The sequence below is a fragment of the Archocentrus centrarchus genome, chromosome 24, assembly GCF_007364275.1.
Source record: "Archocentrus centrarchus isolate MPI-CPG fArcCen1 chromosome 24, fArcCen1, whole genome shotgun sequence".
NCBI lineage: Eukaryota > Metazoa > Chordata > Actinopteri > Cichliformes > Cichlidae > Archocentrus > Archocentrus centrarchus.
Window position 1 is genome coordinate 22,373,724 of NC_044369.1, and position 24,214 is coordinate 22,397,937.

The 24,214-nt window shown below is 40.9% G+C and overlaps 2 protein-coding genes across 3 annotated transcripts; one reads left to right on the top strand and one right to left on the bottom strand.

Annotated features, from left to right (window-relative positions):
• Nucleotides 1–281: 281 nt before the first annotated feature.
• trmt6 (tRNA methyltransferase 6 non-catalytic subunit) lies at nt 282–15,123 on the top strand. 2 transcript variants are annotated; one of them, XM_030721253.1, is made up of 13 exons: nt 282–588; nt 803–933; nt 1,147–1,256; nt 3,301–3,392; nt 3,499–3,582; nt 3,676–3,800; nt 3,911–4,081; nt 4,242–4,408; nt 5,504–5,589; nt 6,249–6,351; nt 6,603–6,689; nt 8,242–8,433; nt 14,849–15,123. In XM_030721253.1, exons 1-12 carry the CDS (start codon nt 482–484, stop codon nt 8,401–8,403), a joined length of 1,425 nt encoding a protein of 474 aa, XP_030577113.1. In that variant the 5' UTR covers nt 282–481; the 3' UTR covers nt 8,404–8,433; nt 14,849–15,123. The 2 variants fall into 2 exon arrangements, with proteins under 2 accessions (XP_030577113.1, XP_030577112.1); XM_030721252.1 differs by lacking the exon at nt 14,849–15,123 and having other exon boundaries at nt 8,242–8,874.
• chgb (chromogranin B) lies at nt 8,889–13,115 on the bottom strand. The gene is made up of 7 exons (XM_030721251.1): nt 12,970–13,115; nt 12,785–12,831; nt 12,603–12,693; nt 10,836–12,264; nt 10,534–10,633; nt 10,222–10,332; nt 8,889–9,263 (listed from the first exon to the last, which is right to left on the bottom strand). Exons 1-7 carry the CDS (start codon nt 13,013–13,015, stop codon nt 9,183–9,185), a joined length of 1,905 nt encoding a protein of 634 aa, XP_030577111.1. The 5' UTR covers nt 13,016–13,115; the 3' UTR covers nt 8,889–9,182.
• Nucleotides 15,124–24,214: the final 9,091 nt, after the last annotated feature.

Genomic DNA, 24,214 nt, shown 5'->3' on the forward strand with positions numbered 1-24,214 from the left:
ATGCTTCTGCGCATATTGCCCACCACACATTACTACACTACAAATACAATCCATCATTTTGCATCTCTGTTAAACTACCGCTGCTTCCAGTTCAGCTGTGAAGTCGTTTTCTCAATCGGGAAAGATCAACGCCACCCTTCTCCGCGCCCCCTAGCCCTATATCGATGATTCTGAGATCTACAGTTTAACTCATCGCACTTCGCTCCTATTGGCTAGCGAGTTCATCGATCTCCAACCAGCCAATCACAGGTACATATGTCGAAGCACGACACTAGCACCACTCTGCTTTCGTTTAACCATCCTGAGGAGCTAGGGAAGTGAAAGCTAACACGTGGAAATATTAATTTGGGGTATTTTGCTATTAATTCAGGGTAGTGTAGTACCTTTATAAAGCGTGCCCTGACAGCGACGACCCTGTACGATTAGCAGAGAAAAGCATTTATCGTTCAAGTGACTGGTGAGCTCGTTTATCTGCCTCATTATGGCGGACAACGGAGACGATGATTATCAGTACAGGATTAAAGAGGGTGACTGCGTTGTGTTGAAACGAGGGGAAATCTTCAAAGCCGTGCAAATTCTGCCGAGGAAGTAAGTCGGCAACTTAAAAAGAAAAGTTTAAGCATTTTTAATTTAACCATCTTCAATACGTTATTTAATGTGTGTTGTTTGTTATTTTATCTTCTCAAATTGAGGATTAGCTCCACACAAGTGATATAAACATTAAAAAAAAAGTATTTGTTGTTTTCAGATCAACACGTGTGTGCAGATACTACTAACAGATTGCTCTTTCTGTCCCTCTCAGAAAGGTGATTTTTGAGAAGCAGTGGGTCTTCCTGGATAATGCAGTGGGACAGCTGTATGGCACCACATTTGAAATTTTGTCTGGAGGACATCTAAAGCCACAGGAGCTCAAGCAATCAGCTGCCGCCCCTGGTGTGTAACCAGCTGTTAAATATCGCACATACACCAGTCTTCTTCGTATTTCAGTTATACTTATTTTATGCTGCCAGTGATGTTTGGACTTGTGATGAAAGTCTGTTATATCCAGACTACCCAAAATGAACTGTGTCAGAGACTCCTGACTGCCCACAACTCTTGAATGTTTACTTTAATTAGTGTCTTGTTGTGCATGTTTGTTCTTCCCAGATGCAATGGAGACCGGCACAGATAACAGAAACATTGTTGATGATGGCAAATCACAGAAACTCACCAGGGATGACATTGAAGCACTTAAAGAGAAAGGTCTGAAGGGTCAGGTACATATGAAACTTTACAATTTCATATAAAAATGAGAAGGTGTCAAGTTATTCTGTCACTGGTTTGTAAATGATGATGGTGAAATTACTTATTTTTGCATTGCCTACTGCATGGCAACCCAAAACCAATATTGATCAGCATCCTATAAGCAAAAGTCAAGGCATGATATGGCTTATTGTACTCGCCACCCACTTCATTATCCATGATGTGAATCATCTGTTCAACCACATCTCAAAGTTGCTCTGCTGGATGGAGATCTGGTGACTGTGGAGTACCAGGGCCAGCAGCAGATCATATAAACATGACGGGCAACTTATCAGCAATGTGGGTGTTCAGGTTTTTCATTACCAAATTGTATGAGTTTGTGTAACTTATGGTTCAAGTATAATAATAAAATTCCACTCAGGGCCTGGACCCCCTCAGTTTCCTGTTCTTATCTGACAGGATTGCCACCAGTGTGGTCTGCTGCTGCTGTAGCCCATCTGCTTCGAGGTTTGATGTGTTGCGCATTCATAGATGCTCTTCTGCATGCCTTGGTTATAATCAGTGGTTATTTGAGTTACTGTTGCCAGATTGAAGCAGTCTGGCCATTTTTCTGTGACCTCTGACATCAGCAATACTCAAACCAGCACATCTGGCACCAGCAGCCATGTCATGTTTAAACTCACTTAAATCACCATTCCACTCCATTCTGAGTTACAGTGAACCCTCATTTATTGCGGGGCTTACGTTCCAAAAATAACCCGCGATAGGCGAAATCCGCGAAGTAGTCAGCTTTATTTTTTACAATTATTATGCAGTACTATAGAAGGAAACCAAAGATCAAAACCTGTTTTCAAGCCGAACACATTCTGTACTGGACAGAGACGAGGGACGGAGGAGATTGGCTGTCAATCAGGACGCAGAATACGATGCACGTTCATACAGTTAAAAAAAAAAAAAAAAAAAAAAAAAAAAAAAAAGAAGAAACTGCACTAAAAAAATCCTTGAAACAGCGAGGCCGCGAGAGGTGAAGCGCATTATAACGAGGGTTCGCTGTATTTATATTTTGCTTCCAAAGACCCAGATTTTCTTGTAATTAAAGTGGTCTTGAGCAGTAGTTCTTCAGGGTTTCTTAAGGCATTCCAAAGTTTTTCCTTGAACTTCAGCTGCTTTTTTGCTCATGTTCATTCCACTCCTTGTACCTGACCATTTTCAGTGGAAAGTTTTTATTGTTTTTGGTTGTTTTTAAGCCACTTAACACAGAGCTATCAATCATTCAAGCATTAAAAAAACACCTAACTCAAGGGATGAACCAGTATTATCTACACATATCAGACAACTTGGCAAAGAACCAATTTTAATTTTTTTCTTTAGGTGGAGGCTTTGTCATGGTTTGAAGCTGCATTTCAGCCAGTGATGTTGGGGATCTTGTCAAAATTGATGGAATTATGAATGCAGAAAAGTACCATCAGATTTTGATCCACCATGCAATACCATGTGGAAAACATCTGTTTGGCAGCAGCTTATTTTTCAGAATGGGAATGATCTTAAACACACTGCCAATGCAGTAAAATCATACCTGGATAGACAAACCCACGGTGGAACACTATCAGTCATGGTTTGGCCTCCGCAGAGCCCGGACCTCAACATTACTGAAGCAGTGTGGGATCATCTTGACAGAGAACAGAACAAAAGGCAGAAACATCCAAAGAAGATCTTTGAATGTCCTTCAAGAAGCCTGGAGAACTATTCCTGAAGACTACTTAAAGAATGACAAGAAAGGTGCCTCAGAGAGTTCAGGCTGTGTTGAAGAATAAAGTTGGTCACACCAAATATTGACTTTCAAGCTCATTAGAATCGTACAAACTCTGTTTTTGCCTTATGTTGTATTTTTATGTACGCTTGCTGATGTTTCAACAAAGCACTGCACCAATAAAGAGATGGGGTGATCACATTCTTGGGGGGGGGGCTTTTTCTGGAAACATTATTTTAAATATTTAATTAAAATGTTGGAATTTAACAGAAGTGAGACGAGCAACTCTGTGTGTGTTTGCTCCACAGGACATCATTCAGCAGCTTGTAGATAACCACTCCACATTCGGAGATAAGACTGAATATTCCCAGTATAAATACATCAAGAAGAAGAAGAAAAAGTGAGTCATTTATGATGATACGTCCACAGCCTGTTCTGGGCTGAAAATTAACAAACTGTTCTGTAATTAGTGTTATCAATTGTTTCCATTTTTTTTACTTTTGCAGGTATGAAAATACAGTGATGATTCTAAAACCGTCCTGTCGCATCCTGGCTATGATGTACCACGGCCGGGAACCAGGGAAGATCTGGTGAGTCATTATGGGAATTATCAATAAGCGTGAAAGTTTTCTTTTAATAGCAGTAAGATGACTATATAATGTGAGTGCTTGCATGTACCGCAGCCACCTGCGCTATGACACACTTGCCCAGATGTTGACTCTGGCGAACATCCACGCTGGCAGTAAGGTGTTGGTGTTTGAGACTTGTGCTGGACTTGTTCTGGGATCCATCATGGAAAGAATGGGAGGCAAGTTTATTCTTGTATATGCAATTATTAATTTTTTTTTTTCTTTCTTTACTACTTTCTACACAAATCTTTGAATATGAATAAATACTCTGTGCTTCCTCTTCATCCAGGCTATGGCTCAGTGATCCAAATGTACCCAGGAGGTGGGCCAGTTCGTGCGGGAGTGGAGAGTTTTGGCTTTCCTGCACATTTTCACAACATGCTGCATGAGTTTCCCATCTGCCACGTCAATGCTCTGCTGGCAGGCACTCTAGACACTACTGCCAAAGACCCCACTGCTGGTAGGGCCTGCCTCTTTTTTAACAGTCTTTCCAAGGTGTTTACAGCCTTTTAGTTACAGACATGAAAGTACAGCTACAGTGTAGCATTAGAAATGCACACTCTCTTAATATTAATCAAAATACTTAATGGTATTCAGGTCACAAAGATTTATCTTTTCAGACAATACAGATGAAAAGCCGCTCGGCTTGGCTGCAGAGAAGGAGCAAAACCAACCTGAGGCAGAAGAGCAAGGCAGTCCAGAAGAGCAGAACATGGAAACAAAGACCAGTGATGATGCTGGCCAGGATGTGGAGAAAACAGAGAAGGATAGACTCAAAGAAGCCAAGGTGAGTCCAATGCTAATGAATCTTATTTTATTCCTCAGTCCATGTCGTTTTATGTTTGTGATACGCAGCAACAGGAGCTAGCCTGCTGGTCTCGTTTTCCAAAAGCAAGCAAACACAGAGGCAACCACTGACATGAGGTTGAGCAGATTTAGTAGTAGTTAGCAGTAAGCTAGCGAGGTATTTGACATCTAAAAATGATTTATTATGTCCAAGAAACAAAAATATACCAGACGTCTGTTACTCTGGACTTAAAAAATTAAAACTAAATGAATAAATACATGTAAGGTTTTTCAGGGTTAGTGAAGTTAAGCTAGTTGACAGTTTAGCTTGTGAGTAACCAAAACGCAAATAAAAACTTGGCAGCGCTGTCAGATGTTTTCATGGTGAGGGTTGAATTGTTTAAATTGAAGGTGCCAGTTAAAGTGTCACTTAGTGAGGTAAACCTGTGAGTGCCCAGTGAGCACACCAAGTGCCATCACACAGCGGGAAACTAGAAGAAAACTGCAACCTTCAGAGTGTCTGAGACGACACCATCCACAGCGCAAAACTAGTTTTGTTGCTGCATGCTTGGAATCATTTTCTCCTGATAAATTATGGTCCTGATCTTAATCTACATAACAGAATCTCAGTTGGCTGTACAGTCATTTGTCTTCTCTGAAGTGTTAGAAGCATTTTAACCTGCTTAGTCCATTTGAATCGAACTATGATTTGTTTTGCTCCTCGGTGCAGTTAATTTGTGCAGATGTGAACGCTTTAATCGCACATGTGTGCGAACCAAAACAACCGGACTGAGACCCTTTGGAGGAGGCCGTCGCAGTCCGGTTCCAAACAAGCTGGAACATTTTGTTTATGGTGAGAAGGTGATCCGACCCAACTACCAAGTGTATGCTGCAAGTTTCAGACTAGAGCAAACCAGCGATAGGTGTAAGAACACCCTTAGACTTATACCTATTGGATAAAACAAGGGCGACAGTAGGATATGTTGAAAGGGCCAAAGTAAAAGGCTTACAGTGTTATATGGTATACTATGATACAGTTTCCTGACCTCATGGTTTGTTTCTTATTATTTATTTATTTTGTTTTTGTGTTTTTTAGGCTCAGGAAAAAAAGATGAAGCTAGAGGAGAAGCAGAAGAGGCTGGCAGCTGCTGCTGCCCTGCTGGAAGGCAAGAATGCTGACGGGTTGGTGTCGGATTTTGTTCCTACGTTCACGTTTCTGTCTCTTGTCCTGCCCTCTGCAGCATCCACCACTCTCAGCTCTGCTTTTTTTAAATTTTTTTATTTATTGCTTCCAGATTTGACCACGTTGTAATGAGCAATTAAAATAGATTACAGGGATGAGAAATTTATGAATGCTTATAGCGTTGTTAAAAATCTCCATAAAAGTCATTAGAAATTATTTGTTTCTTCTGAGCTCTCACATAATTATTTTTTGTACAGTGCCCCTTACAAGGTGAAGAAATTGATTGCTTAGCAATTTCCTTTCATATAAAGTGAAAAACCATTTAAGTGTTTTGTGATTGATGGATGAATTGTTATCAAGGTGACATCTGAGCCAGGAGTTCAAGTATTGAGCTTGTTAGCCTGTTGATTTCCTTCTGAATCATTGCAGCTTTATCATTCCCACATTTTCATAAATCAGCCTGTTCCATCTAAAATATGGTCTGAATGTCTTCTGCAGGAAGGAAGGTAGTAAATCTTTGAGTCTTCTGGGAATATGTTGCATGCAGCACTAATAGTTGAATTACAATATTGCCTACCTCCACATTTCCTGTACAGCTGACAGCGTATTTCATACTGGGCATGTTTGTGTGATCGTCTGTCTCCTCCTCACTTTGCAGGCTGGTTATAGCCAGTCGGTTTCACCCGTGTCCTGTCCTGTTGGGCCTGCTCAAATTCCTCTCTCCCTCCAGGCCTTTTGTAGTTTATTCCCAGTACAAAGAGGTAAGATTTTCCATGTCCCCTGCTGAACAAACATAATTAGTGATCCTAGAGTCATCTCTCATTATTTGCTACTGCAGACAGGCTTGTATTGGTTAGAGCACCATTGGGGAAATATCCATGCTACATGAACGCAGTGGACGTTGTCACTGCCAAGAAGTTGCCTGTCACATACCTGCACTTATATTAACTGTCTTTATGCCTATGTTGCTAGAAAGAGCAATCTGTCATATCTTTCATGTCTATTTCTGCAGCCCCTCATAGAGTGCTACAAAAAACTAAAGGAGCGTGGCGGTACAATCAACCTCAGACTCACAGACACCTGGCTGAGACATTACCAGGTGAGAGTATTTGGACTCTGAATCTGCACTGTGTTCTTTGTTTAATTTTCTACACTTAATGATACTCTACTAATAATAGATCGCATGACTGTGAATAAGGAAGGTTGCTCATATTGATCAACCTCTAGAGAATAATCGCACTGCTTTATCACCATTGAGTTCACTGTTTTGGTTTTATGGTGCACATCACATGCTGTTCTGACTCAGGCAGTTGTCTTTACTTGCATGTAGCAGACAGGATAGCCTGCATCTTTGCTGTCAATCGACTAGACAATGATTTGGACTTTTCTTACACAAAGGCGTTACACTCACTTTGTACTCGGTAGCTGCCAGACTAAACCTGCTAAATATCCAGTCCAACCTAAACAGAATCTATTGTACTGCGTTTGTTTCCATTTGAGTAGGTCTTTGGCTACTTAGAGTGAAGTGCTGTGGATATGCAACCTGCACAGAAATACTTGCATGCAGTCTTCCAAAACACCAACAGTGCATACCAGCTATAATAGCTGGTAAGTGCATACCAGCTATAACAGCTTCTACTCTTCTGGGAAGGCCTTCTAGAAGATTATGGAGTGTCTGTGGGAATTGCTTCCCTTTCATCCAGAAGATTTGTGAGCTCACATGCTGATGTTCAGTGACAGACCCTGGCTCGCAGTTTCCACTTTAGTTCATTCTAAAGGTTCATGGAAACCCACGGCATGAAGTTCCCAGCACACAGTTCTTGTGCTGATGTTAATGCCAGACGAGTTTTGGGACGCTGCAGTAATTGAGTCAGCGGAGTACTGGAGATTTTATGCACCGTGTGCCTCAGCGATCTGTGACTCCACTCTGTAGCGTTACATAGTCAGTCACTTTGTGGCTGAATTGCTGTGATGCGTAAACAATTCTGCTTTGCAATAAATGCCACTGACAGCTGATCGTGGAATATCTAGGAGGGAAGAAAATTCACAAGCTGGTTACAGTGCTGCGCTCTTTAGGACTGAGCTTTCACAAATGTTTGTAAAAACAGACTGCATGGCTTGATGCTTGATACACCTCTGGCTATGGGGCTGAAAACACCTGAATTCAAAGATTTAAGAGGTGTGGCCCACCTCTTAATCTTATATATACTTCTCTCAGATCATCAGTTCATGTGTGAAAACTGCTTCAGTCTCACTTTTCTGCATTACACTGTTTTGGTATATAAGCTCTCAATTAAATGGTTGTTGTGCCACCAGCTAAGTGTATTGCTTGACTATATATTCACAATATGCAATGACATCACAGAAAAGAATATGATTCTCATCTTAGAAGCTGGAAGCATTAAACTAATTAGAACATTAGGATTGTTGCTGATTATTATCCCTATTGATGCTCCTTAGTAATTTCTAAACACTTGGGACACAATTTTTTTTTTTTTTTTGTGTGTGTGTGTGTTGTTTTGTTTTTTTCTTTCCGGCAGCAGCAGCTAGATAAATGCGTGTTTGCAAATTCTCAGGTCCAAAGTGTTATTTGCCTCAAACCGTTCTTGTAGAGTTAATGTCTCCTGACTGTGATTCTGTTTGGTCCCTAGGTGTTGCCTGACAGGACACATCCTCTGCTACTAATGAGCGGGGGCGGGGGCTACCTCCTCTCAGGGACGACCGTTGCCATGGACCACTCGAAACCTGCGGGCTCTAAGCAAGCTGAAGAGCCACCACCAAAGAAGCAGAAACTGAAAGACACTGAGGGATAAACAAATGCAGAAGCATCAAATCATTTAAGGGTGCATTCCCAGTGGCCTGTAGGGATTTTTCCTCCAGCACTAACTTCTGTTTCTGTTGAACTGATCTGACACATCAGTAGTAAGGAAGACTGTCTGGTTTGCATTCATCGGAACACTTTTCCCTGTCGTGTGTACTCACATCAGTGGAGATGAGAAGTAAACTGTTAGCCAGTTTATAGTTTCTCTGTTGACAGTAACAGGTTTGGTGTTTTTTGTCATGAGGTCAGGTGTAAAAGTTTTATTTTTAATGCTTTCCAGCTTCTAGGTTATAACTTTTATTTTATTTTACTATCCCTGCAGAAAGTGCCCTTTGTTTTATTATGTAGTTGCTGGTGCAGCTTCATTGTGGACTACATTTGTACCTTCACTTTATTAAAAAGCAGTACTAAAACAACAATATGTGACCAAGTTGTATTTCAAGAAATAAACAAGAGACATTGATTTGGTCCCAGAATAACTGTTTATTGAGTGCAATCAGAACAAACTCTGCAGAACACATTTGAGTAACTATTATCCCATATATATATGTTGTTTTTACATTTCTCTGACTATAAACATCCAAGCCATTCCCATGCTGTTTAATTTGATAACATCAAAATATCACAAAAACAAGTCAATTAAAAAGCTTTGGCAAGGCTTCAGGGTTGGTTTCATTTTTTTTTCTATTTTAACACTGCAGGCACACTAAACTGGCAGACATACAATAAGACTGCAACTTTTATTCACTGATGGTTTTGAAATGTTTTCAGTTATGCAGTGTTTTCATGCAACTTGGCTGCAATTTTCTGCAACTCCATATCCATTGCCGCCAGGTTTTGTAGCTCTTTCTCCTGAAAAACACACATTTACAGCAAAATTATTACCATTTCCTCTTGTAACATCATCACATTTGAAATAGAAATCAGGGATAAATTATCGTAAATATCCACAAGCCTGCTTCAAGAAAATCATAATTGCTCATTTAAGTTAAATATTCCCCTGTCGACCTTGTAGCTGTAGTGCTGAAGTACTAATCACCATGCCATCGCCTCACGAATTTGTTTTTCTGTTTCAAAGTATGACAAGATAGAGAGGTCTCTGTAGGCTCTAGTTCTTTTTTTAATGGACATATTATAACTTTGTTTGCTGTAAGAGGCTGCAGTCATGTGGGTCTTGGTGTGATTCCTGCAGCACTCATAAAACGCTGGTGCAGGGAGAACAAATAGGAAAAAAAGGGGGGAGGGCAAACAAGCTGGGAGAAGAACTGCTGCAAGGAAGGCAACAATAGATTCAAAGCAACGCAAATGAGTTACTGCTTTCCTTTATGTTTTGGGGATATGCTCAGAAGGGGCGATTCTTGATGTGCATTTCCATTTAAACTGATGCTCTGCAGTTCTGAAGGCTAAATCCCAGCTTCACCGTGCAGACGGGAGATTTTCCTACTGAGACGGACTGTTTTTTTTTTTTTCCCCTAGTGAAATGGTGCGGTGAAGGGATGTGATGTGCTTCATGGTTTTACTGGGTCAGCTAAATGTGGTGCAGATAGTTTAGAAAAACAGCTGCAGAATAAGTGCGATTTTTATCAGGGTACATTCTTTAAATTTGAACAGACTTTTGTGTATTTTCAAATCGCCTGAATCCTGCTGGTCACCAGTACAGCAGCAGGCAGGATTTCATGGTTTGTTTTTTTGTTTTGTTTTTTCAGTGTAAAAATTACAGAAAATATATTCTCATTGGGCATAAAGCACTTTTTTTTTTTTGCAGTTGTAAATGAAGCTTTTTCTTTCTTTTTTTTTTTTTTTTTTTTACCTCCTGTGGTGTAAGTCCTCTCTGCTGTGAGCTTCTCTTTGCCTCCTCTTGATTAGAGTGGTTGGCCAGCTGGTTTATCTTATAGCTCAGCAACTTGGCCAGTTCATCCATCTGAACAGGAAAAAGACAGAACCACATTACCGTATGTGTCTATAAAAATGAATTCACAATGCACAATGAATTCAGTCTGGATGAAGCAACATTTTGTTGCAAAGGTGGTAATGCTGAGTCAGAACTAATGGCTCTTTGATCACAGTTACATTCAGTTTATTTTCTTAGGTCAAAGCTGGCATTATCACACCTCATGCTTACCTTGTTTGAGGTTGCAGTGTGTTCATCTGAATCCCTTTTAAACCAGGCTGGGTGGTAGTAGCCTTTGTAAATCCAGGGGTTGCGCTTCTCAGCAAGATACCTGAAAAATGGTCCCAATTATATGATGAACTACCAGATTTTTATTTTTATAGCAACATGTGTATGTGTCAAGTATTTTTCATTTATGAAATTTTGCTTTTATTGATTGTTATTACAGTAATCTGCAGTATTTTGTGCTACAAGGTGGAGGTAACGAACCTGCAATAAGTTATTTGATGTGAGATTTGAAAGTTTTGAAGTACCTCAAAGCTGTGTCTCTGTCCTTTGCCTCATCTGCATCTTCTTCGGCAACCTCCTCGTCCCGTTTGTGTCTCCTCTGGTGGTACCTGCCAGGCCTCCAGCTTCTCTTCTCTCTTCCAGTGTCAAAATCCCAGATCTCCTGGCTGCGTTCTTCATCGGGCTCTTCTCTGGCTTCTTCTGATAGTTCTTCATCTCGTTTGTGTCTCCTCTGGTGGTACCTGCCAGGCCTCCAATTTTTTTTCTCTCTTCCAGTGTCAAAATCCCAGTTCTCCTGGCTGCGCTCTTCATCAGGCTCTTCTCTGGCTTCTTCTGATAGCTCTTCATCTCGTTTGTGTCTCCTCTGGTGGTACCTGCCAGGCCTCCAGCTTCTCTTCTCTCTTCCAGTGTCAAAATCCCAGTACTCCTGGCTGCGTTCTTCATTAGGTTCTTCTCTGGCTTCTTCTGATAGCTCTTCATCTCTTTTGTGTCTCCTCTGGTGGTACCTGCCAGGCCTCCAGCTTCTCTTCTCTCTTCCAGTGTCAAAATCCCAGTTTTCCTGGCTGCGTTCTTCATCGGGCTCTTCTCTGGCTTCTTCTGATAGTTCTTCATCTCGTTTGTGTCTCCTCTGGTGGTACCTGCCAGGCCTCCAATTTCTTTTCTCTCTTCCAGTGTCAAAATCCCAGTACTCCTGGCTGCGCTCTTCATCAGGCTCTTCTCTGGCTTCTTCTGATAGCTCTTCATCTCGTTTGTGTCTCCTCTGGTGGTACCTGCCAGGCCTCCAATTTCTTTTCTCTCTTCCAGTGTCAAAATCCCAGTACTCCTGGCTGCGCTCTTCATCTTCGTCACCCTCTGATGGTTCATCACTGCGTTTGTGGAGTGTTTTCTTGTGATGATAGCGATGTGTGGGTTTCCAAATGGGCTTGTATCTCTCCTCCTCATCCTCATCCCCATTTCTTTTGTTTATATCCCAGTACTCTTGGCTACGTTCCTCCTCTGCCTCCTCTTCTTCTAAAGGTCCCTCATCTCGTTTGTGTTTCTTTTGGTGGTATCTTCCAGGCCTCCAGTTCCTCTTCTCTCTCTCTTCGCCTTCCTCTTCTTCATCTTGTGACCTCTTTTCATCAACTCCCCAACTCTCTTGACTGCGCTCGCCGTCCTCTTCTTCCTCTCCTCGTTTGTGCTTTTTTTGGTGGAACCTTCCAGGCCTCCAGCTGCTCCTCTTCTCCCGTTCTTCTTCCACCTCATTCTCATGTCTTTTGTCCTTCTCATCACCCAGACTCCAGGATTCTTGGCTGCGTTCATCTTCTGGGTTTTCTCTTTTCTCTTCCACAGATTTCAGGAGTTCCTCAATGTCTTTCACATCTGCTGCCTTTGCCACCGGCTCTGCGTGAACTTTGACTATCTCTTCTTGAGTTACTAAGCCATCCCCACTTTTTTTGTCTTCATGTTTAATACCTGTGATGGAACAACAATATAAAACCCATCTATAAAGATCCACATAAGTGCTAGTCTTGATGAATTTGTAGCAGAATTTTTACTTTTAGATGACAGTAATCATTATTTGTGTTAAATTAGAAATAAGCATCTTTTTTTTTTGAGAGAAGTGACATGAAAACTGTGATCCTTCTTTTTTATTATGTAAACCATCAGTGGATTTTACATGTGTTTAAAGCTTTGAGCTTCTGTCTACCACCCTGGTGTAGCATCAACAAACAGCAGTCTTTCTTATTAAAACCGAACACAAAAAAATAACCATGTCTGGAATAATATAGCAGATCTTTTGTGCTACAGACCTGCTTGGATGATGTCTTTGCATTGCTGATCCAACTGAGAGTCCGGTTTGGAGAGAGCTTTGGACAGGACTTCAACCAAACAACGTGTTACCTGCAAAATTCAGATAAACTAAATATGCAGCTCTTTGCACAGAAAATGCTTTGACTAAAAAATTTTTTAAAAGAACAATCGAAAAACATACCACATCTTGTCTCTGTTCTTCTTTCCCAACTGGAAGCGCAAGATTTCCTGTGTGAAATAAAGGATGCATGTTGAACAGTTTGCTTGTATTAAAGCTGAGTCGATGGCGTCTCTGTCCATGGTGCTGAACTAACTTATTGCACAGCGCTTAGCAAAAGAAAAGAAAAGCATAACTCTTTCACCTACCTGTCAACAGAGCCGCAACCGCTAACACGAATAAAATCAGTCTCATCTTGGCGAGCTGAGGGTATATCCGGGAAAACGTGACAAAGCTGTAGCTCTCGTCCCTCCGCGAAGGCAGGAGAGAGCTGCGCTGACTGGGCGCCTGCTGCTCTGAGGGCTGCAGCAGAGGAGCGCCTCAAATAAAGAGAGGAGTGGGCTGGAGAGGCGTGGGAGGAAGAACCTTAGGCTCAGTTAATGTCATGAATCATTAGACCTGCAAAGAAAGTAACTTGATCGGAATTTCACGCACGCACAATTTCGACATTTACTGAAAGTGAATTTGTAATCCGGTTAGTGTGACACATTCAGGTAACACGTTTTAAACACGTTAACGAAACGCAGAAATTAGAGTTCATGCGGCGTGTCTGCCCCCCGCTGCCTGCTGGTACAGCGGGTGGACACGACACCACCACGGAGAGCTTATGCAACGTGATACTCAGCCCTACAACACTACGCTGTCATTTTCATTGTCCGGGAGAAGTTTCTTGAGCCCAGAATTTTTTTGCTGCTAGGGTTGGTGTCCTTCTTGTAAAAAAAAAAAATATCTATATATATTTATTGCAGGTTATGCCTGGTGGCTAATTCACTTAAAAATATCTTTTGCCTTTGTGGTTTCTGGTTGAAGTTACATAATTGCTCCCTATTTTCAAATATTGCCTTTCCTCCCTTATGTTTGCCCAAACGGCATGCGTGTGTGCATTAAAGAAAGTCAGAATTGTGCCCAAATTTCGCCAGTGATTCATCCAGCTTTCAATACTCACCATCTAGTTTCCCCTTGGGAACTAGTGAGCTCCAGCACCAGTAGAGGAAAACTAATGGAGATCTGCATCATTAGTTGTTGTGCTTAATCCTGACGTGGTGTGCATGTAAGAAAAGAGTGTGTAGAGCTTTGTTTTCTGTTTTGTTTTTTATTAATTTATCTCCCTTTGCTCATTGTTCAGTGATCTTTTTAGCTGCAGATACTGTGTGGCTCTGATCAGGTGTGTTATGTGACTGCTGCAGAGAAGCATTAACATTTACCCACTGTGCTGCACTGACAAGTACAAAACACAAGTACATTTGCGGGTGTGTATGTGTGTAAGTGTAAAGAGATTTTCTTTCCATTCCCAACTCTGTGTGAAACTAGGCTGTGCATAAACAGTGGGATAATCTGTGACTGCTGCTGTCTTTATGGCAAACACTGGATTGGGATGAGCTGACACATGCAGCGACAGAGCTCAAACATAGTAAGGTGGCCTCAGCGTGGCTAAGGACATTAAAACTGACAACTGTTGGCAACGTCTTTTTGACACTGCATGATTTTTCCTTCCTTGTACAGCAGTTTGTCCTGTCTCAGTGCATAAGGTGCATTCAGACACAGGGGGGAAAACAAACAAACAAACTCTGACAACAAATCAAGTCAAAAATGAACTTTTTGAGACATTTGAAAATATTGGATGCCTAGAGTTTGAAATGTTTCAGGTTGAAAATCATGAACTTCAAAGTATTTCAGTGAATGCCCTGTAATGGGTTAACCCAATAGCAGGATCAGTATCTGCTGCTTTGTATAAGGAGGAACAGGATGAGCACTGCCATAGCCCTGCAAAATGACCTCCAGCAGGACACTGGTGTGAATGTCTCTGACCTAAACATAAATAGATTTAGTGAGGGTGGCCTGAGGGCCCAACATCCTCTATCGGGCCCTGTGCTCACTGCCTGGCACCGTAGAGCCCAATTGGCATTTGCCATAAAATACCAGAATTGGCAGGTCCACCATTGATGCCCTGTGCTTTTCAAAAATAAGAGACAGAAACTGAAAGATACTGAGGGATAAACAAATGCAGAAGCATCAAATCATTTAAGGGTGCATTCCCAGTGGCCTGTAGGGATTTTTCCTCCAGCACTAACTTCTGTTTCTGTTGAACTGATCTGACACATCAGTAGTAAGGAAGACTGAGTGTCTGGTTTGCATTCATCGGAACACTTTCCCCTGTCGTGTGTACTCACATCAGTGGAGATGAGAAGTAAACTGTTAGCCAGTTTATAGTTTCTCTGTTGACAGTAACAGGTTTGGTGTTTTTTGTCATGAGGTCAGGTGTAAAAGTTTTATTTTTAATGCTTTCCAGCTTCTAGGTTATAACTTTTATTTGTGCTTTGGGCTACATTTGTACCTTCACATTATTAAAAAGCAGTAATAAAAAAACAATATGTGACCAAGTTGTATTTCAAGGAAGAAGAAGAAGAAGAAAGAAGAAGAAACAGCCTTTATTGTCCCACAGAGGGGAAATTTGGGTGTAACAGCAGCCGCAGTTATTATAAATATAAATAAAGATATAATAATTCACACTATTAAGAAAAGAATATATATAAAATCAACAAACAATATTAACCTTAATACTACTAATAATAATAACACTATATACAATGTACATGATGTGCCTGTGTGTTGAACCTTAACAGGCCGGACTATTTACAGTATATTATATATTATCCTACATTGTGTAGGCTATTTTGGTTTTTGTTGGGAGCAGTGATGGTTATAAAGTCTTACAGCTGCTGGGAGGAAGGATCTACGATAACGCTCCTTTGTGCATTTAGGATGCAGCAGTCTGTCACTGAAGGAGCTCTCCAGCTCAGCAACAGTTTCATGCATGGGATGGGAGACCTTGTCCATCAGTGATGTTATTTTGGTCAGAGTCCTTCTGTCTCCCACCACCTGCACTGAGTCGAGAGGACATCCTAGGACAGAGCTGGCTTTCCTGATGAGCTTGTCTATCCTCTTCCTCTCAGCTGTAGACAAGCTGCTGCTCCAACATACTGCTGCATAGAAGATGGCTGATGCCACCACAGAGTCATAGAAGGTCTTCAGTAGTGTCCCCTGCACTCCAAAAGACCTCAGCCTTCTCAGCAGGTAGAGTCTGCTCTGACCCTTCCTGTAGAGCGCATCAGTGTTATGAGTCCAGTCCAGTTTATTGTTTAGGTGAACACCCAGGTACTTATAATAAACAAGAGACATTGATTTGGTCCCAGAATAACTTATTTATTGAGTGCAATCAGAACAAACTCTGCAGAACACATTTGAGTAACTATTATCTCATATATGTTATTTTTACATTTCTCTGACTATAAACATCCAAGCCATTCCCATGCTGTTTAACCGTCCACTGCACACATTGTGATGGTACATGCTGAAAATTATTTGACATCATTTACTGATTCACTTCGGGCCATTTAATTGCCAAAACTATTTTTTTTTATATTTCAGACCCCCCCCCCCCAAAAGATATTTTTTCGTTGCCTAGGGGCAACGTTGTGCAACAATGGTATAAAACTACAGAGAAAATTATTAACTCATAGATCATAAGGCAACTGTTACAGAGCAATAAAAACACCAGAAGTGTTTCCAAAAATGTCAGCAAATGATGAAACAAAGAACTGAAAGACCCTTGAAACATATAGGCTCAGGTTTGTATGGCCCATTGTCATGCCATGTTGATACTCATGTTGTGAGACATTGCTGTCATTCTGTGTGTGAAACTTCACAAAACAGTTCTTGTATGCTGTAAAACACAGGTGCACATTACATTTTATACACATTGCTTTTGGTGTTCCTGTGCACCCAGGAAGTCTCCATCTTTCCTTGTGCACTGAGAGTGGCAGTGGTAGGTGCTCACCTCGCAACCAGAGGGTTGCTGGTTCAAGTCCCCATCTGAGCACATGCTGTGAAGACACTTAACCCAAATTGCCTAAGCGTCAATGTGGTTGTGTGGTGTGGTTGGAGAGGCCATAGGTGCAAATTGGCAGCAAATTGGCAGCCATGCTTCCAATTTGCACTTACGGCAAATTGGAAGCATGGTGGTGGAAGGCTACTAATATAGCCTTCCACCACCAAGTATGATTGAAGTGTGAATGAATAGTGCATGAAATTGTAAGGCATCTTTGAATATCTTGAAAAGTGCTATATAAGCCTAATTCATTATTATTTGTTCTCACATATTGTTGGCCATTGTGATGAACTGTCCAAGCGGATAGATATCATGATTAGGAATGGGGCCATGGGCCCCTGCTACTTCCTCTTCTCCTCATACTTTTAAGATATCCCATCTCTGGTTTGCCCTCTCTTGCTTTTCTATTTTTGATTTGTACAGACTTTGCACAGAATTGCACACACTTTGTGCAGTTTGGGATTTGAATTCATACACGTGCATGTGGTCACTTTTTGTCATCCCATTCTCAGTGCAGTCCAGTCTGTAAAGCAGCCAGCATGTCACCACTGCCATGTATATCAAAGTAAAGGCAGTGGTACCACTTTTTTTGAGTGTTTGGGTTGCGACTGCAACTTTTATTCACTGATGTTTTGAAATGTTTTCAGTTATGCAGTTTTGTCATGCAACTTGGCTGCAATTTTCTGCAACTCCATATCCATTGCCGCCAGGTTTTGTAGCTCTTTCTCCTGAAAAACACACATTTACAGCAAAATTACTACTATTTCCTCTTGTAACATCATCACATTTGGAATAGAAATCAGGGAAAAATCATCATAAATATTCACAAGCCTGCTTCAAGAAAATCATAATTGCTCATTTAAGTTAAATATTCCCCTGTCCTCCTTGTAGCTGTAGTGCTGAAGTACTAATCACCATGCCATCGCCTCACGAATTTGTTTTTCTGTTTCAAAGTATGACAAGATAGAGAGGTCTCTGTAGGCTCTAGTTCTTTTTTTAATGGACATATTATAACTTTGTTTGCTGTAAGAGGCTGCAGTCATGTGGGTCTTGGTGTGATTCCTGCAGCACTCATAAACGCTGGTGCAGGGAGAACAAATAAGAAAAAAAGGGGGGAGGGCAAGCAAGCTGGGAGAAGAACTGCTGCAAGGAAGGCAACAATAGATTCAAAGCAACGCAAATGAGTTATTGCTTATGAATATACTGTTTAGATTTTCCTTTATGTTTTGGGGATATGCTCAGAAGGGGCAGTTCTTGATGCTCTGCAGTTCTGAAGGCTAAATCCCAGCTTCACCGTGCAGACTGGAGATTTTCCTGCTGTTTTTTCCCCTAGTGAAATGGTGCGGTGAAGGGATGTGATGTGCTTCATGGTTTTACTGGGTCAGCTAAATGTGGTGCAAATAGTTTAGAAAAACAGCTGCAGAGTGAGTGCAATTTTTTATCAGGTTACGTTCTTTCATTTGAACAGACTTTTGTGTATTTTCAAATTGCCTGAATCCTGCTGGTCACCAGTACAGTAGCAGGCAGGATTTGATGTTTTTGGGGGGCATGAAGCCCTTTTTTTGCAATAATGAATGCAGCTTTTTTGTTGTTGTTGGGGGTTTTTTTTGTTTTGTTTTGTTTTGTTTTACCTCCTGTGGTGTAAGTTGTCTCTGCTGTGAGCTTCTCTTTGCCTCCTCTTGAGTAGTAGCTTTATCTTATAGCAGGTTCACCCTGAGCACATGTGACAGATGTGAAAGAGTCCGGAGAAGCTGTGGAGAACATTATGCTGCCTTGTTCAGCATGACTGGGTTGGTGGTGGGTTGGTGATGGTCTGTGGAGGCATCAATAGAGGGACACACAGACCTCTACAAGCTAGACAACGACACCCTGGCTTCCATAAGGTATCGGGATGAAATCCTTGGACCCATTGTCAGACCCTACACTGGTGCAGCAAGTCTTGGGTTCCTCTTGGTGCATGACAGTGCCCGGCCTCGTGTGACGACATTATGGAGGTGGTTCCTGGAGGATGAAGGAATTGATACCACTGCCTGGCTCCTCCTCTCGCCTGACCTTAATCCAATAGAACACCTCTGGGGCATTATGTTTCAATCCATCTGATGCTGCCAGGTTGCACCTCAGACTGGTTCAGTGGCAGATCTGGACCCCAGTCCCAGATCTGGGGAGAGATCCCCCAGGACACCTTCCATCGTCTCTTTAGGAGCATACTCCAGTGTTGCCAGGCATGCATACAAGCACGTGGGGGACATACAAACTGAGTACCATTTTGAGTTGCTGCAATTATATTTCTGAGAAATGGACTAGACTGCTGCATCATTTTTTCACTTTGATTTTCAGGGTGTTTTTGAATTCAGCCCTTTGTAGGTTGATCATTTTCATTTCCATCAAAAGATGTGGCATCCTTTCATTCCTAACACATTACCCAGTCCATATCAGTGTAGATATGCAGTATGATTTTTTCCCCTCAGTGAGATCTGATGTGTTTTCAAAGTGTTCCTTAAATTTTTTGTGCACTGTATTTTTTTTTATATAGGATGACAAGCACTGACCTTTATATGCCACAAAATACATTCAAATTCAATCATGTCTTGGAAACCATAAGTCCAGAAACTGCAACCGCTGCAAGCTAAATGGGAATATTGCCTTCCACAAATCTGCTTTCTTCTCTGTGCTCGTCATGCCTACATGACTGGTTATTGACATCTCTATTTGTTACTCCACATAGCCTCCACTGGGGTGACTGGATTAATTACTGTTAAGAACATAAAACTGTACTGCCAGATGGTATATTGCGCATATAAGCAATACAAGCTGATTCTTTAGTGTGAAATATAGGCAGACTATTTTCATGCGTGTATGCTTTGTGTTCAGTGAACAGCAGTAGGGTAGCAGGGCTCTGCAGTTTCCTCTTTTGTCTCAGGGGAGGAAGTTATGTCTGAGGCTCAGTATTCCACAGTGAGCCATGCAGCCACTAGATATCAAAAGCACTGAGCCACTAAATTATACAAGTTCCATGCTCTGAAAAGTGTGTGTGTGTGCGTGTGCGCATGCACGTGTGTGCGCGCGCATGTGTGTGTTCATTCACATATGGTCCTGTGTATGTGATTTTGTGGCTTTACCGCTTTTGCTCTAGGCCTGATTAATATTTCAGTGAGCCACAAAGATATACTGTAGGAGCTTACAGGGGATTTGAGAGGAAAAGCTAAGAGTGCTCTGCTGGTCTCTTAGAGCACGACTCAGATTGGCTCGTCTGCAGCAGCAGCACCACATCTTTCATCATCTCTATTTACATGAATGAACAAAAGGCAAAGTGGCTCATGATAAACACAATGCAGTGGGTCGCATGAAAGCCTTGACCACGCTTTGATCTTTGGTGAGGACAAGCTCTGTGTTTGGCTCGAACCTATTGTGAGACTTTGATGACAGTCCAAGAACAATAGGGGAGTCTGTGCACAGTCATTGGTGGCCAAATATGCTTTTGTTAATATCCCTCTGGTCAATATACACTTGTTTTCTGATATTTTGTTGTGCAGGAGCATCTTATTATTAGTACATCAGTGCAGTCTGATTTACTAAAGACCTGAAGTTCTCACTACTTATCACCTCTTGTGTTTCTGTTTTTATTTTTGCAAGAATTATACCATTCACAAAAATCAACAAAAACTACAATATATTTAGAATTTGTGGATTAAGATTTTAATAAAATGTTTTTATGAGGTCTTTACCATTGTTGGTTTGTTGTGGAATAAGGCTCCAGGGTCAGGGTCATTGTTCTAGAGTTGACAGTCTCAGCCTCGAGAATGAATCATACTGACATTTTGTTTCCATTGGAATTTGTCAACAATGTCTCTATTAAATGGGTTTACTTGCAGTTTGGTAGCTCCCCATGTTGCCTGGGAGATGGTACTCTAAATACCCCAAGAGGATGAAGCTACTAACCGTTACAAGGTTGTCATTTGTGGTCCTGAAATGTTTCAATGGCTGGAGTTCCATGAATTTTGATGTGCATGTTAATGCCAATGCCTGATGCAAAAGACATGCCATATCCATCAACTAGAACTGTACTTTGTGCCTAATAACAAATGTTAGTTTATGAGAGGCCCTGGTTCCAAGCCCCAGACAAGCCCCCAAATTATAAGTCCCTAAATCTAAATTCTAAACCCTAAATCTAAATGTAACATTTTAAATACCCATCACCCCCCCCCCCCCCAAAAAAAAATACTTTTATCCAAACACACTTAAGAGCCCCTGCTGAAACCAACAACAAAATGAAAAAGGCTTTGAATAAACCAAAAAAGTGGATCATTGTGTTCTACCCTAAACTAATGTTAAATCAACTAAACTAGTGAAAAAGAAAACCAAAAACGGGGTGTCTGGTAGAGCTCAACTCACTAATTAATCATGAAAGAAAACTGTACTCTACTTGATGGGGGTTGGTGGAGGAGAGAAAGCCCCCTCCATCCCCTTTGGTTTTATATTTGGCATAACTCACGTGCTATTTCCTTCAGCCATACTATACTTTGCACTAATTATCATAATCATTATCCTGATCTGAAATCACCACTATTCTTAAATACAGCCTCAAAGAGTTGTCACTATGGTTGTGGACACTTTTACTCATGATGAGGTAGCGATCTGTTTCAACATAGAGCATCAAATTTATGTTACAGAGCAGGAAACACATTTTGATGGGGGATATTGTCTGAAAAGGTTAATAATAAGCCTGGAACTTAAAAGGCTTCTGTTGTTCTTGTGGGTAGATAACAAACATGACCAAGCAGATTATCGGGTGAAGTAGCAAGAGACAGCAAGCAGTAAAGAATGGAAATGAAGCTCCAAATGGCCCATGCAGGTGTCATTACAGAGCAGCTTGGTTGTTTATGCACTCATCAGACTGTGCCATATCTCCCTTCATCCCAAACTGTAATGCTATTAGCATCTTCATTGTAGCATCAGCGTGCTTTCTCAATACAACACTCAATGGGGGTCCAAAAGGCCTGTGCAAGGATGAAATGGCCTATAAAGAGGATTTAGCTCTGATTTATTGTGTAATACTGGATCTGAATTATCCTAATGAGCAGCCATGCAGGTGCAGGCTTATTATTATAGTATAATATAATACTTTACTGGATGCCCATCAAAAATTGGTCTGCTTTGGTAACTTTTTTCCTGCTATAACAGAATTCAGCTTCTTGACTGAATATCACAGACATAACCTGAGAAAATAAAGTTGAACGTCCTCTTTCAGGGTTGAGAAGTGGGAGCTTATGTGAGTGTGAGATGCATACTCAAAGAGCTGTGTAACTGGCACCACCCATGAGTAATTTTTTATTAATGCAAACTGTTTCTGGATTTTTATTTATTTATTTTTTTCATTTTAGTAAAGGTGAAAATTCTAATGAAGTCTTCAAGGCGTGAAAGCTAATGAGTGCAACTTAAAAAAGAATATGAATGTGAATAAATTGAATGCAGGAGAATAGGCCAGTCTATTACTATTCAAGGTTTGGAACAAAAGAAAATGTAGTTTTGATAAGAATAAAGGTCACCGAGTGATTTGTACATCCATATTATCAAGCTGATTACATAACCCACCTCCCATGAAAGAAATCTCATATAGCCAGCCAAAATGCTTGTGCGTTTTCTGAATAATATTAGGAGCACTTACGGTGGTGCAGGACCTGCACATTTTAATTTGGTTATATGGCTGTTTGCTGGAATGTGTTAACGAAAATTACATAGTTATTGAGGAAACAATCTCATTGCTGCACTCAGCAGAGAAAGCAAAACATGTCAGGCAGTCCAAGAAAGGCTTGATCAGATTGTCAAGTTGCTTAGAAAAGCTAATGAAAGTTTTTTTTTATGTGGACCCAGCTGCTGACAGCATGACACTCAAGGCTGGTAGTAAAATAAGAAGATCTTTATTGAGAACTTATGGTGAACAAAAAATGCTGTAGCAGGAAAAAGGCCAGTAAACCTTTTTTCTTTTACCCCCAAAACATAAATAATTGACAGCTACACATCTCAAATTTACAAACCCTTCGTACTGAAACTCTGCAGTGAATTAACGTTTAATGTGGTCCTGCTGCATATGTTCTCCTCTCCTGGCTTTTAATAATGAGTATTGATTTAGCTGTGTTAATGCAAACTGTGGCTGTTACATAAATCAAACTGTGATGAAGAGACAGAGATAAATGTTCCACAGGGGTTGGCCATCAAAACATTTATTAAAGTGTGAGTCCAGGCTGATGGTGAAGGAGATGCATGTATTTGTATTTGCGCCTACATAAATTTTCTCAGACCACATTTCTTTTTTTGCTAAGAGACATTTTTTAAAAAAAAGCCCTCCAGCTTATCCACCATTCCTCCCTCGCTTTCTCTCAGCTACCTTTTGTTGCTGGCTTGCTGTAGTTTCTGCCTTTGTTGTTTCATAACATCACGTCAATATGCCACATGAAAGAGCTCATGAGCGGGACGACAGCTTCACAGTCTAAGTCCGTTTGTTCTTCATGGGATAAGCAAATTAAAGCAGAAATCACATTTTTTGGAGAAAAAAACGGTTCATTGGGGATGGTGTTAGCTCAGCAATAAATCTAAATGCACATTTTATTGCTACACTACAGTGACTGCACAGACAGGTGTGTGTCTACTTCGACTTTGAGAGACTCTTTAAAAAGCCCCAATAAAACACAAAATAGCACAGCTTTGCCATGTCATTGATTTTCATCCCCACTAACTGCAGCTGAGGAAAGGCAGCTAAAACGCAGTGTACTGAAGAACTACAATTCACAGGTAATCATTTCAGTGGATTTCAGCGATTTGTTTGGCACTCTGTGTCCTGGGCTGGGCATATTATATTGCATTTTGCACAGTTAGGACTTCAACCATGGATTAAGCACCTGGAAACTACTTAGAAAATACCTATAGGAAAGGTTTTATCTCCTTAGGCTCACTGGGGAGGTTGTAAAACATGTCAATAATTAAGTTATGTTGGTTTTTTTTGTTTTTTTTCCTATGCAGTAAAGCAGTAACTTTAAATAAAAAATATAGACAAGAGTGATTCACCACTTTAACAACTATGCTGAACTGATATGGAAGCTGGCTGATTCTACACTAAAGCATCTTTACTGCTTTGACCTTCAGCCCTTTGGTTGAATTGACACTAATGTTTAGCAAACTTCACAGGAGTGACAACATCAAGTGGTCTGAGAGAGCAGTGAACAAGAAATTCAATTATTTTGTCTCAATTCTGCCTCAGGTTCAAAGGTTTAACGCTTGTCAATAAGTGTAAAGCATCAGTATGCTAGACTGACTACAGAAGAAGCCTAGGGGCAACTTCTTGATTGCATTTGATGAGGCCTTTTTGTTTGAAAGGTAACCTTTGTGCTGTATTCAAATAGGAGGTTGCACTACACCAACTGCAGCTCACATCAGTGTGCTCTTCAGGACAATAAAATAATTAATAATACTTACAATCTGTGTTTTTCTACATGTGCCACTCAAAGCAA

Excerpts from the sequence above, each read along its gene's own strand:
- trmt6 (XM_030721253.1), top strand. The coding sequence starts at position 482 with ATGGCGGACAACGGAGACGATGATTATCAGTACAGGATTAAAGAGGGT. Across the intron at positions 934-1,146 it reads GCAATCAGCTGCCGCCCCTG|ATGCAATGGAGACCGGCACA; the intron begins GTGTGTAACCAG and ends TGTTCTTCCCAG. Across the intron at positions 1,257-3,300 it reads AGAAAGGTCTGAAGGGTCAG|GACATCATTCAGCAGCTTGT; the intron begins GTACATATGAAA and ends TTTGCTCCACAG.
- chgb (XM_030721251.1), bottom strand. The coding sequence starts at position 13,015 with ATGAGACTGATTTTATTCGTGTTAGCGGTTGCGGCTCTGTTGACAG. Across the intron at positions 12,832-12,969 it reads GGTTGCGGCTCTGTTGACAG|GAAATCTTGCGCTTCCAGTT; the intron begins GTAGGTGAAAGA and ends TATTTCACACAG. Across the intron at positions 10,634-10,835 it reads GACAGAGACACAGCTTTGAG|GTATCTTGCTGAGAAGCGCA; the intron begins GTACTTCAAAAC and ends ACCATTTTTCAG.